General features: G+C 40.9%; 1 protein-coding gene across 1 annotated transcript in view; it reads right to left on the minus strand.

The window, feature by feature from the left end:
• Positions 1-2,014: 2,014 nt before the first annotated feature.
• Positions 2,015-12,388, minus strand: part of LCP1 (lymphocyte cytosolic protein 1) — a 30,188-nt gene continuing 19,814 nt past the window's right edge. Inside the window, exons 8-17 of the mRNA XM_035553415.2 lie at positions 11,249-11,391; positions 10,163-10,189; positions 9,727-9,822; positions 8,907-9,102; positions 7,555-7,633; positions 7,225-7,339; positions 6,229-6,362; positions 5,107-5,230; positions 4,100-4,224; positions 2,015-2,693 (exon numbers count right to left, since the gene is read on the minus strand). Of these exons, the coding sequence (XP_035409308.1) occupies positions 2,561-2,693; positions 4,100-4,224; positions 5,107-5,230; positions 6,229-6,362; positions 7,225-7,339; positions 7,555-7,633; positions 8,907-9,102; positions 9,727-9,822; positions 10,163-10,189; positions 11,249-11,391 (1,172 nt within the window). The 3' untranslated portion in view covers positions 2,015-2,560. The remainder of the gene's footprint in view (positions 2,694-4,099; positions 4,225-5,106; positions 5,231-6,228; positions 6,363-7,224; positions 7,340-7,554; positions 7,634-8,906; positions 9,103-9,726; positions 9,823-10,162; positions 10,190-11,248; positions 11,392-12,388) is intronic.

Here is a 12,388-nt window from a genome sequence, read left to right on the forward strand (position 1 = left end):
CCCAAAGACAGCTGCTTTCTCTGAGAGTGATGGAAAAAGTTGGAGAAAGGCAACAGCAAAAAAATCCAGATTCCCTTTTTATTTAGGGGTGATGTTTGTCATGGGATTAACTCTTCCAGGGTTGCTAGGAGCTTTATTACAGGCTACTATTACCAGTCCACAAAAGCAAAACCTCAAGTTCATAAAAATATATATATATATTTATATATATATATATATATAAAATAGAGGTTAAGAGTGAAAATGTTTATAGTCCTGTACTGGAATGCAAGCATTCCCACACCTTCAGGTCCATGACAGTTTTATTTTTCACAGGAGACTAGAGATAGGGGTGAAGATCTGGTAAGGCATTTACTGTAGCATCCCTGCCAACAGATCTTGTTCTCTTTTGTGCACTGACAGGTGCTTGTGTTTTGCCTAGGGTTAAATATCCCAATTTTTTCTCCATTTCCCAAAGGAGAGCTCACGAGTGCCGGTCTGTAAAACTCCAAATAAGTGACTGCCATCTCGTGGTTGGCTCACCCTGCTGCACTGGTGTCAGGGCTCAGGCTGGTGCAGAGCTTCAGCTTGGGATGCAGATCACAGAATTTGGCACAGATACTGCCCCAAAACGCAGCCTGGGAAACAGGGGACCAGCAACGGGGAGGGCTCTGGGTCAGGCACCCGGCTCTGGTGCTGGGATACTGTGAGAAAAAGCAGCCCCCACCACAAAACACATTTTGAATAGCACGGTACATCCTCTGACCCCTCTCTTGAGCCAAAGCTAGAGCCAGACATCAGTCTCCAGGGACCCTGAAATCCTGCATCTTACCTATAGGAAATGGGTGATGTGTGAAAGCCTGTTCTGCCTGTCTGCCTGAGCAGGCTCCTCTAAAAATCCCCCTAATTTCTCCCAAGTATCATTAGAACAGAAACCAAGTGGCACATTTGCATTGCAGAATATAAAAAGAAGCAAAGTCTGCTGGCATATGAGCAAAGGAAGGGGCTGGCAGGTATTGCACCAAATGGGGACAATGGTACCGGGTCAGGCTGCAGGTCTGTCCAGTATTATCACATCTTTGGCAGTATCTCAGAGTGGCATGTGCAAAAATGGCCTAGGAAACCATTCTTCCCGCTTCCCACAATCTGTGGTTTCAACAACAATATGTAAGATGTGCTCAGCAAGCCCGCAGTGTTGTTTTCGAAATTTGTCCCACTTCAGCTCTATGATGCTCACTTTCCCATTAGCACATGCACTGCTAACAGCAAAGACCACACGTATGGCTTTGTAGAACATTTTATTTAGAGAGACTTCTCACATCATTGGATATCAGTTCTTTATTAAGGCAATTCTGAATGGACTAGAGGGGGGGAAGGAAACTGAGACTGTGTCAACAGGATCACATTAAGGCAAAATTCCCTCCTTCTGCATTTCACCACAGTAAAATCCACATAAAGGTCAGGACAGAAAATGACTCATGCCATGGAAGAGGTTCAGTGCCATCATCCCACTGACTATCCATGGAGGGGGCTAGGTCCTCAACTGAGCCAAACTGCTCAGTTGGGGATCCTGGCCTTGGTTCAGGGAAGCATTTAAGTATGCGTTTCATTTGTAAGCACACATTTAAATGCTCTTCTGAATCAGGGCAACAGCCCTTTGAGTGCATGTCTGTACAGTTCATTGTTTATTTTTTTACCCAGTACATAAATATATTGTTCTGTATCCCTTTGGTTAACTTCTTACCTCTGCTTTATTATTGCTACTAACTGAGTACACCCCCTTAGTTTCCCTAACATGGTTTTCATTTCTATCGTGCTTTGCAGTCTGCTAACGTTTTAAGTGTATTATGGCATAAAAATGAATTAACCTTTGGAGAGCACTCCTTGTAAAGCCTCCAGAGTTTGGCTGCTCTTGGAGGAGCAGGTTACAGTATGGTTTAGTACTCTGTGAGTAACACCAGTGATGGCAGAGGCAAAGCTTGCAGGGAAAGGTACTGCACACATCACAGACCAGCAGCACACAGCAGACCCCAAACACTTTTCTCTTTCCAAGAGCATTTCCTAAGAGGATCCTATCATTCAAAAAATATAGTCACTAACACTTGTGTTGGTCGGGAAAATCCCTTTTGTAACCCCAGGTGCAAATTGAAGGAAAGTATGGCAGAAATACTGCCAGAAGCATGAAGACATTTTCAGGCAGAAGCAGTATATAACATTTCATAATCCTAAAATCTGTCTGTACCTCCCAAGACAAAGATCTCCAGGAGACCTCTGATGGATAGTCCTGGTATCCATTAACCGGAGGTTATGTATAGGCCTCCTGGAAAACTCATTCGGGAATATGAAATGGTTATACCTAGCAAAGTGGAAAATAAGGCAAAGAAATCAAGCACATAGTACTGTTCAAAATAAAACATTTCCTGGATACATGTGAATACACAACTTTTGTACAATCTGGAACCATGTATAACATTCATGCCTTACAAGCATGAGCACCCTGCATATTTCCTTGATACAAAGAGCATCCAGTTTGAGGGAATCAAAAGGGTGAATACCAGGCATCACTGCAAGTCTTTTGTGCTTAAACTTTCTTCATGCCTTTCCCCATAAGGCAAGCAAACACTGTCATGACCATTTTGGGTTTTACTTCAACCAGGTCTTCTGGAAGGGCATAGACTCTTGCTCCGATTTTTCTTGCCATAGAGATGGCATATCTGCATTGCAGGGGGAGAAAAAAAAAAGAAATAAGTTAGTGCAGTAGCATTAATGTTCCCTTTGTTAAGAAGTTTTTTCATGATCAGTACCAGAGAGTGTTGGGAACTTTCTTACTGATTCACCAAAATTCAACTCTTATATAGGAACATATGAGCCAGTTCATAAAGAACTACATTTTTAGTAAAAGACAGAGGAAGTTCCCTTATGGTTAGAGCACTGATTACTTGCAGCATGGGAAGCTGCCAGTCAAACTCTGGGCTGAAACACATTTAGTCTCCCATGCCATAAAAGATTATCCTAACAAAGTTGGTCTCGCTTCCTCTCATTCTCTGCTGTTCAATCTTTGTAGGTAAGCAAATTCCTGACGAGGAAAAGCACATGGCTGATGCTGGTGGAGAACAGAGTTGTTGGAAATCATTGTTTAGGGACTTCTGCTTGAGCCATACCCAGAATCTGCAAGCTGACCTTCCCAACCCCTGTTCAGAGTGTGCTGTTGCAGGGCTATTGGCTGTTCTCCAGTCGGTACGTGTCTTCTCTCTATTTTTTCCATGAAAAATGTTAAAGTGCTAGAGAAATTCTGGGTTCTTCCCATTATAGAGCACATACATCTGTGACACCCCCCCCCCCAAATGCAGAGAAACATGCATAGGGGAAAGAAAGGGAGGAAAAAAGTCAAAAGAAGACATCAGCAGAGGGATGAAGTACCGAGAGAAGCATACAGAAGATTGCATGGAACGAAATGAACAGTTGGTAGGAAACAGGAGAGGAAAAGAACAGTGGGAAAAGTCATTATAATAAATATTGGCAGCTGTGACTGCATTACAGTCATCCTTTTCTCCTTTGTAGTTGCCACACAGCAAAGGAGAAGCTAAACTGATAACCAAACTGGGAGGTGATCCATGTAACTGAAATCACAGGGAGATGCTCCCAGGATTGGCTTCCTGATAGGAAATGGTTGCAATCAGAAAAAAAATCAATATCCACATCCACAAAAACAGTTTTTCAGGCATAAATCCTGTCCTCCCCTTTCTGCCTTAAATATGCCTGTGCTCCACATGTATGTGACTAAGGAGGTATCATGATCTCTAATCACTGGTTTCCACAGCTTGCGATTGTTGGTGTTGTTCCCTGATCTCTGAAAGAATTTTAAATTTAATAAGAGAAAACAGAAGCTTGGGAAGCCAAGTGATTTTGATCCCGTGAAGGGAATTATATAGCAGCAACTGTGACACTTCATTTCCAGTGATAGCCTTTTTTACTGTCTAACTTCTAGCCTTCATGTTTCTAGCTCTGGAGGCATTTCTCAGTTGAGGATGTGCCAGATGAGAATGATAGCAGAGTGGTTTGAAAGACAGTCAAGCAAGGCTGAGCACATAACTGGTGGTGTCACTTGGCATGAACATACTTAGCATTATTTAGTTTCTCCTCATCATTCAGGTCCTCTGTTTTCAGGAGGTCATATTTGATTGATCCTGGTTGAATGGCATCAATGAGGTCCAGGACTGGCATGCTGGTGCTGATTTTGCCATCCTGCACAGATGAAAAGTACAATTAGATGCAAGAACAGGAAGACATGTCTCCCACAAAGCCAGAGTCTAGGCTTGAGAGCAATGGGCAGTTCATTTACTGTTTAGATCTTTATGAAGGGCTGCTTAGCACAATTTTCATCTAAGGCGGACTCAGAAACCTTTCAAGGATTTTTATTTTTATGTTTTCACAGTGGATGAGACAGCATTAAACCACAAGACAAGGTGCCAGACTTGCTAGGTGGAGACCACAGTGATACAGGTCTGCTGATGGGGAGTGCGAGGGGGACCAGCTGTGTGCATCTTGAGCTCATTACGTGTGGTTTGATGACTCTGTCCTCAGCTGGTGCAAACTACTGATTTACATCTCCTGAATGTTCCCCAGCTTGGGAAGTGGGGATTTGTTAGTGAAATTGGAAGCTCTCTGGAACTGAACTGCCTCTGTGCACCTTGCAAACTAGGGCTCCAGCCCTGAATGGTACTACCAGATTATACGTGTACTGTTATTGTTGTTTTTAGTACTGTCATTTCTAATTGCTGTTGTTTAATAATCAACAACACAACAGTTCTTGCCAAATACCAGTCATCATTCCCAGCTCCATAATTTGATTTCCTGGGTCAAAGTGACGTTCAGGGTGATTTCTGTTATGTTCATATTATGTTTCTGCTACCTCTTGATAATAAAGGCCCTTGAATAAAATCTGTGTATCTGAAAATGCCTTTAAAAGGGAATGGAAAACAACCAAACAATTAAGTCAATTATATCATAATATAGTGTATGATTATATGCTTATATATGCCTATATACAAACAATGTGTATAACACACACATAAAGACACTGTATAAGAGATTCCTAAACAGAGACTTCTACCAAAAATCTGTTACCTTGAAACTGGAGATAGTTGAATCCTTGCCGGCTGCAGTCAGTGTTTCATTGACCCAGTTGACAATGATTTCATCGTTGACCTTTTCTCCACCACCGATATCTTCAAGGATATTCAGAGTGTACCTTTAGAGAGAAGCCAGAATACTTGCTTTTGCTCATAGTCTACCATAACCTCAGAACCACCCCTGTGCATGCGGAGCCTGACTTGGACAAACCCAACTCTTAGACCCAACAGCTTCCTGCTTCCTGCACTCTCAGAGAATGAATTATGTTATAACATGCTAATTCATCTAATGGGTCTCATTCACCCCCAATTCCCCAAGCATTGCTCTGGCAGTGTCAAAAGGTTTTGTTTCTCAAAATCCCTAAAAGGTCCCTTCCAGTGGATCTCAGTGTAAATGGCTCATTCACACACTGCTTAAAAAATAATCACTGATTTTATGGGCAGAAGGAAATTGTTGTACCCTTCTAAGACTGACCTTCTGCATAAACACAGGTCTGGAATATTTTGCTTATATGACAGCATATACTCTGGAAAGACATGCCAAATTGATGGCAAGTAATCACCACATCCCTAGATTAATAACATGCCTGATAAACCTAAACTTTCTTTTTAGGATAAATTTAGTCTGTATGTAGTTCCTAGCCATTGTGTCTCTTTACACCTGATCATCGAGCTTTTAAACACAGGCACACAGGCACCCAGACACACAAAGAACTACATGAAAGTGGTGAAGAGCTACTGAGCTGCATTCACTCTAGGTAGCAGATTACATAATTTCTGCATCAATTCTTAATTTCCAGTACATTCTCCCCACTCCCTGATACAGAGATGTTTCATCTTATTTTTCTCTCTTCTGTGTAGTGAACATTTATTCACACTATATGGACAGTGACAATAATAATCTTCTGCATGAGCTGAATGCAATGGCCTTGGCCACAAGATAATGTACTTCATGATCACATCCCTAACTCGGTTACTCTGTCTCTGCGTATATGTGCAAACAGATGAGAGAAAAAGCTGTAGCCTGTAAAGAGTTCTTATCAAGAGCATCAAGAAAACATTACCATGCCAACTGTGTGTACCAAAACACTCCTAAGCTTGTGTTTCACCACCATACCTTCTCATCAACTGCCAGATTAAGGCCAGCGTGAGTGTACGGTTTCCTTCATTCAGATCTTGCCCAGCGATGCCAACGAGGGAAAATTTGGCTTGATTTTTTCCCAGTTCCACTGCATAGTTGCAGTTTTCAAGCTGTTAATGACACGATCAGGTAATAAGTTCAAAAATACAGAAAAAAAAGGAAAAAAAAAAGAAGTGGCTGTCAAGACATCCACTGCTACTTTAAATTCTTTTGATCACTTAGCCCAGATCCTCCTGGGCAAACAGGTCTATCTTTTTTGATAGATACTACAGCTGTTCGACTACCAGCAGCCAGCACCGTCCCAAAGATACCAAGATAAGAATCAACCTAGAAGGAAATGTTATACTTCATCATCAGGACTCATAAAACACATTACCCTGGAAAATATGAATCTACAGCTCGGAAGTACCTCCAGTAACAAGGCATTGCACTGAGACAAAGGATCAGTGTCCCAGCCAATATTTCAGGCCAGTTAGTCACCCTGCCCAAACTGTACAGAGCTGCTCATCCAGAGAGCTGGGAGAAAGCTGCGTATTTAGCAGCAACTCTACGATCAGTTCTTGAGGCACACAGTGAAGAATACTGATTATCACTGTCCTCATTTCGTGTGGAGGGCAATGGTCCAGACAGCAGCAATTAAGTTGGTGCCATATTACTCATGCTGAAGATGCATTACACTTGGTGACTAAAACTGCAGCAAAAGTGGTCTGCGGATGCAGTGTTTAAATATTGATACTAAAGGTGTCAAGACTTTTTATGTTACAAATACTGTTTACCTGTCAACAAAGTTAATGAGTCAGATACATTTATTTTCAGGGTGAAGAATTATTCACTGACAAGATGAAAAGAGTCATTTGATGTGCTGTACTTGGGACTTGAGAGCAACACAAGTGCCCACATTTCTGCGTGAAATGATGCAGACATCTTTTAGGGGTAAGGCATTTCTACTGGAGCTATTTCAGCTATTTGTACCTTCTTCATGTTGCCACCCAGTTTAGGATATGGTGGCTTGTTCACTCTGTTCCAGTCTACTGGCACTTTGATCTTTTCATAAAGCTGGAAGATAACCAAGGCATCTGACAGGTCACTGAAAACAACAAAAAAAGATAGATCATTGACCAAAGAACCAAAGAAAGGAATCCAACCAAACCATTAGTAGAGGTAAACTTAGTTTCCTATTAATAAATAAATAAATAAATAAATAAATATATTCTTACAAGGTCCAAAAGTTCTCTTATGTTTTCTGTAAACAATTTGCTGGCTGCATGTATTATCTGAAGGAAGTGTAACACCTCCCCTTACCTGTATAAGTGATTTACACGTGGATTAACACCCAGGGAGTTCATCCAGTTCCTGAATGTCCTCTCTTCCCTTGTCTCACCTAAAACAACAGGTATATCAATCAACGGGACAGCAGACCACAACACTCCAGTAAAATAAGTGTCTTGTGATGAAACCATAACTCAGAATTTACAGTGCACTGAACCATAAACAGAACGAGACAGTGGCTGACAAGAGAAATAAGAGATCACAGTGCAGCACATAATATTTCTTCATGCCCCAAATATTGCAGTATTTAGGCAGATTGGCCTTGAAATGCCTTCAAGAATTCAAGAATAGCCTGTGCCCTAGCATAAACAGTTTTATTATGAAGCTTTTGAGAAACTTAAAAATAATTGAAAACACGGATTTATTCTGTGTATCTCTTTGTCAGCATGACCTACACTGAATAAATGCTAGACTGAACAGAGCATTTCCATTCATTTTAGCTTTCAAGTACATGCTCAACCAGTTATTAAACTGGTCCCATTGACCCCATGGATACCATGTATTATTTGTCAGTACACGATTAAGTACTTTGCTGCCTCACACTATAGAGCTCAGACCCTCAAAAGATTAACAGTCTTAACTGCCACTTGAACTGTTTTGGACTTTTTTTTTATATGCTGTCATCAACAGCATAGCTGATTTGCTAGAAATATCACATACAAAGACAAAGAGTAGGCTGCCTTCTCCTAAAATCACAGAACAACAACTGCTCAGCGAGAACTAGACCCAGAAACAATTTAGATGTTTTCAATTCAGGTTTTTGTGAGCTATCTCTGTGCACTAAGAAAAACCTTCAAATGGTACCAAAAAAGGAAATTTTTTTTTTCTGTTGCCTTGCTTCATGATGGCTGTACAGACCCTGCCTCAGAAAATTACAAGTATTAGAAATAGAAAGGTTTCACTGAGCAGCATCTTTAAGAAGGTTTAAAACAAGAGAGATAAGAGAGGCATTTTCAAGTGGTCATTCATCAGGAATCGCCACCTGCTTCAGAGCTGAAGTAGTCCAAAAGATGAGGCCACTGGGACTCCAGATCCAGAGCACAGGTCAAACAGAAGGACCTGTAGCTCAGTGAATGGTCCACACAATGGTGGTCCTGACCCTAACCCAGACCAGGCAGGCACTGGGTTCATGTAAGATCAGATTCTTAAATTATGTTCTAAATTAAGAGAATGCCAAATCAACCATGATTTCAACTAAGAAGCACACTCAATAGTCAGTAGAGGTTCAGACATCCCACAAACATTTTCATCTTTAACATATCATGTTAGCAGGGGATACTGTGGCATGGATGGCCAGAAACATCCTTTACTTGAATTTTTCTTACCTTCAATAGAGCTCCAGTCGATGTCCTGGTTCTCTGGCTTATGCAGGGCAGGGTATTTGTTAAACAAGTTGGCGATGAATGCCAAGTTTAGCTTCGGGTTTCCCCGGACGACATCTGTGGCCGTGACAAACTGCCGGCAGCCCAGCCGCTCCGCCTGCTGCAGCATGCATTCCGCACGTTGGACGTCGTCCTTCTCCTGTGCCAGCCAAAAATGGGGATGAAACCACCTCAGCATCAGCCCACAGCCTGGCACCGTGCACACACCAACCCATTCGGGGTCCCTGTATGTGGGGCTAGGTGTGGGGCTGCTAAAAGAGGTCCCTGTTGAATTTATAACAATTTCCTCTCCCATCTTTAATAATGGCAAGTCAGTGTTTCAGATGGACTTTACCTACAATCCAGCCATCTCACCATGTTCTTTTTTAATTGTATCTCACATAAAAGGGAATTAATTCCCAAATAATTGCATTTTAATATACTTGCTACATGTTAGTAGTTTATCAGTGTGGTTCAGTGGCTGTAGGATGGTACTTTGAGCAATTTGACCTGGTGGAAACTATCCCTGCCCAGGGCAGGAGGGTTGGACTAAGATGATCTTCAAGGTTCCTCCCAACCCAAACTGTTCTGTGATTCTATAAATATCTAATGAAAGGCAAAACACTTCATTTAATACTTCAGCTTTGACTTCTGAAACGTAAGATCATGTTGCAACACTAAAAAGAGTTTGCTTTCTGTGGTACCCTCGTGCAGCTCTGTGCTGGCCAGCAATGCAAGTAACAGACAGAAAACATAGGCATTTACTCTAAACTTCTCATCTTACCCTTAATCCTGACATGTCAATAGTAATAGCTGGAATGCCTTCTTCATCTCCCTTGGGGGCAACTTGGTTCAGCAAATGGTAATAAGCTCTTGAGTCCTGTGACAGACAGAGAAATTAAATGGAGAAAAATTACATCTAAAGCCCAGATTTTGCATTCCAGCACTCTCCTGAACAATGTGCATGCATGCTTCATTTTTATTACATCAATCATTGGGCTACATAATTAAGTTACTAAAGTTGGAAGCACTTAACAATCCCCACTCTATGCTGTGTTTGCTAGATCTACGTCTTCCCTAAGCCAATACGTGCATGCTACAGAAAGCTCAAAGCACGAGACAAAACGCTGCATTGCAATTACAAGAAGGACAGCAACAACAAAGAGATGTTAGAATTGACTCAATATGAACACGATATTAGAGATTAAAAAAAAGTATACCTTTATAATGTTGTAGAAGTCAGGCTGCTGAGCATTTAAGAAAAGAAAATGCAGAAGGAGAAAGCAGAGATTTAAAGCAGATTTCAAAGAAATGCTGGAACACTTATAGAAGACAAAGCACAAATTTCAAGGACAAAAGTTGAAAACAACAACAGTATCAGCATTTTTTTTCAGGCAAAAGGGCAGGAACAAGACAAGGATTTAACATGTTGTGTCTTTAAATTTTTGTGAAAGTTGTTTCCATGTGTGGAAAATATTAATATCACTTCAGAAATAATTCAAAGAAGAACTGAAAACAAAGCTGCATGTTAGTGTCTGGGGACTTGACTACCTAAACCAACAAATACTCTTCAAAAATGTTAAGTAGATGAGCTGTTTTTTTTATTTTTTTTTGTTTTTATTCCTTCTTGTATGAGAAATACCATTTACTCCCTACATTTCTACCCCCAAAATTCTCTGTACATTTGCATTTATTACCCACTATGTTTTGAAGGCAGGGATTTATAAGAGTATTGAGGTGGAGAGACACACTTAATTTGAAAATGAGTGTAAAGGCTGAAGTCTCGGCCTCCAAGAGGCAAATGTGTACCTTATTTTCCAACTGTAAATATGGCAAGTGCAATTTATCTTTCAGTTGCAGATAGGATTTAATCAGTTGCATCATAGTCCTCTCAGCCAGCCTATGCAAAGGTGGGAAAGACTCCATTCCCTTCCCTTTCCATGGATATCCTGCAGTCAACTCCACACAGTGAACCAAAAATCTGTTACAATAAAAATTATAATGTCTAGTGTAACTCTCAGACTCTCCAGTTGTCTTCCCTGGTGCTTTTTTGTGTATGTCATTTAAGTCACGGTAAATGACTTCCTGTGCTGTACTGAAGGAAACAACAAATGGAGGAATTGTAAGAGCTCCATCCTCTTCCCCCATACCTAGTTACATGTCTGGGTAAGGTTCAGCCTTCTTCAAATTAAAGACAGATCTAGAAGAATTTAGGGACATTCAGCAAGTACACAACCTTTGTTTGAAGGACATGGGCTTGGGTGTGGAGCTAATGTTTTGCTAATGTTGGTAAGTGTTCTTTATACCTTGATGTCTGAGCTGAAGTTGTTGACCTTGTTACATCCTGCATTCTCCAGGTGATAGTTTGCCCATCTCAGCAGCAGTTCCTCTGGAGACAATCTCATCAGATCCTCCAGGCTCTCTCCTTCTCTCAGCAGAGCAATCAAGGCTAAGCAGAGACAAAATAAAAAATGAATAAATGCTGCATGCTGCAGTACTTGCTTTTTCACTGTATTCCTTAAAAAAAAAAAAAAAAGAGTCGGGATGAGAGGTGACAGATAAAAGTTGCAACAGAGAAATTCTGCTTATATATGAGGAAAAAAAATGCCACAGGGTTGGTTGAAGACTGGAGCAGGCTCCTCAGAGAGGCTGTGAAATCGCCACCCCTGGAGGCACCTAAATTATTCTGTAGTTCTAACTTATGGATCCTGGTCTTGCAGATGCCAACAGGTAATAGCAATACCCACTTGTATCAGAGAGGCTGAGGCAAAATAAGGCTATCATCAGATCTGTTACTGATGTTGTGAGTACTTGTAGAGGAAAATGTATAACTATTCTCTTTCTTACACATTTTGCTACCTAGCTTCTAACTGAGCAACCAAAGGATTGCCAAAATTCAAGGTGATGATTCAAGGCATGACAGAGGATATAAACAACAATAGGATCTCACCAATAAATAAATAAAAAAAAGGACAAGGATGTTAGTCACAGATCTAGGAGTCAATCATGTATAACTGCACAACAGTTTCAGTATGGTCTAAAAACTACCTGATTTCCTTTCCTCAGATTTTAATTAAAAGATGATGATATTGAGCACAGGAGCAAGATGGGAATGAAAAAAAAATGAACACAGACTTTCTGCAATTTAGGTGAAACAAGTCTGCATGACCTTCACACTGAAACTGGACCCACACAGGAATCCTGAAGAACTTGCACATGACCGTACAGGCTCATTAGCAAGTGGGGTTTACACATCTGTCAAACTGGAGAAGATATCCTATTTCTACAGGAAAATTAGTATAATAGTTATGTTTATAAAAGGAAGAAGCAGGAGGGAAAAAATGACCCTTGCACTGCAGGATATTCAGCTGTACTCTAGAGCATGAAGGGCTTTACAAAAAGTTTTGAAAAGAACAACTAAAAATATGGAAGTTAACTGTTAACGT

The sequence above is a fragment of the Cygnus atratus genome, chromosome 1 (genome assembly GCF_013377495.2).
Source record: "Cygnus atratus isolate AKBS03 ecotype Queensland, Australia chromosome 1, CAtr_DNAZoo_HiC_assembly, whole genome shotgun sequence".
Lineage (NCBI taxonomy): Eukaryota > Metazoa > Chordata > Aves > Anseriformes > Anatidae > Cygnus > Cygnus atratus.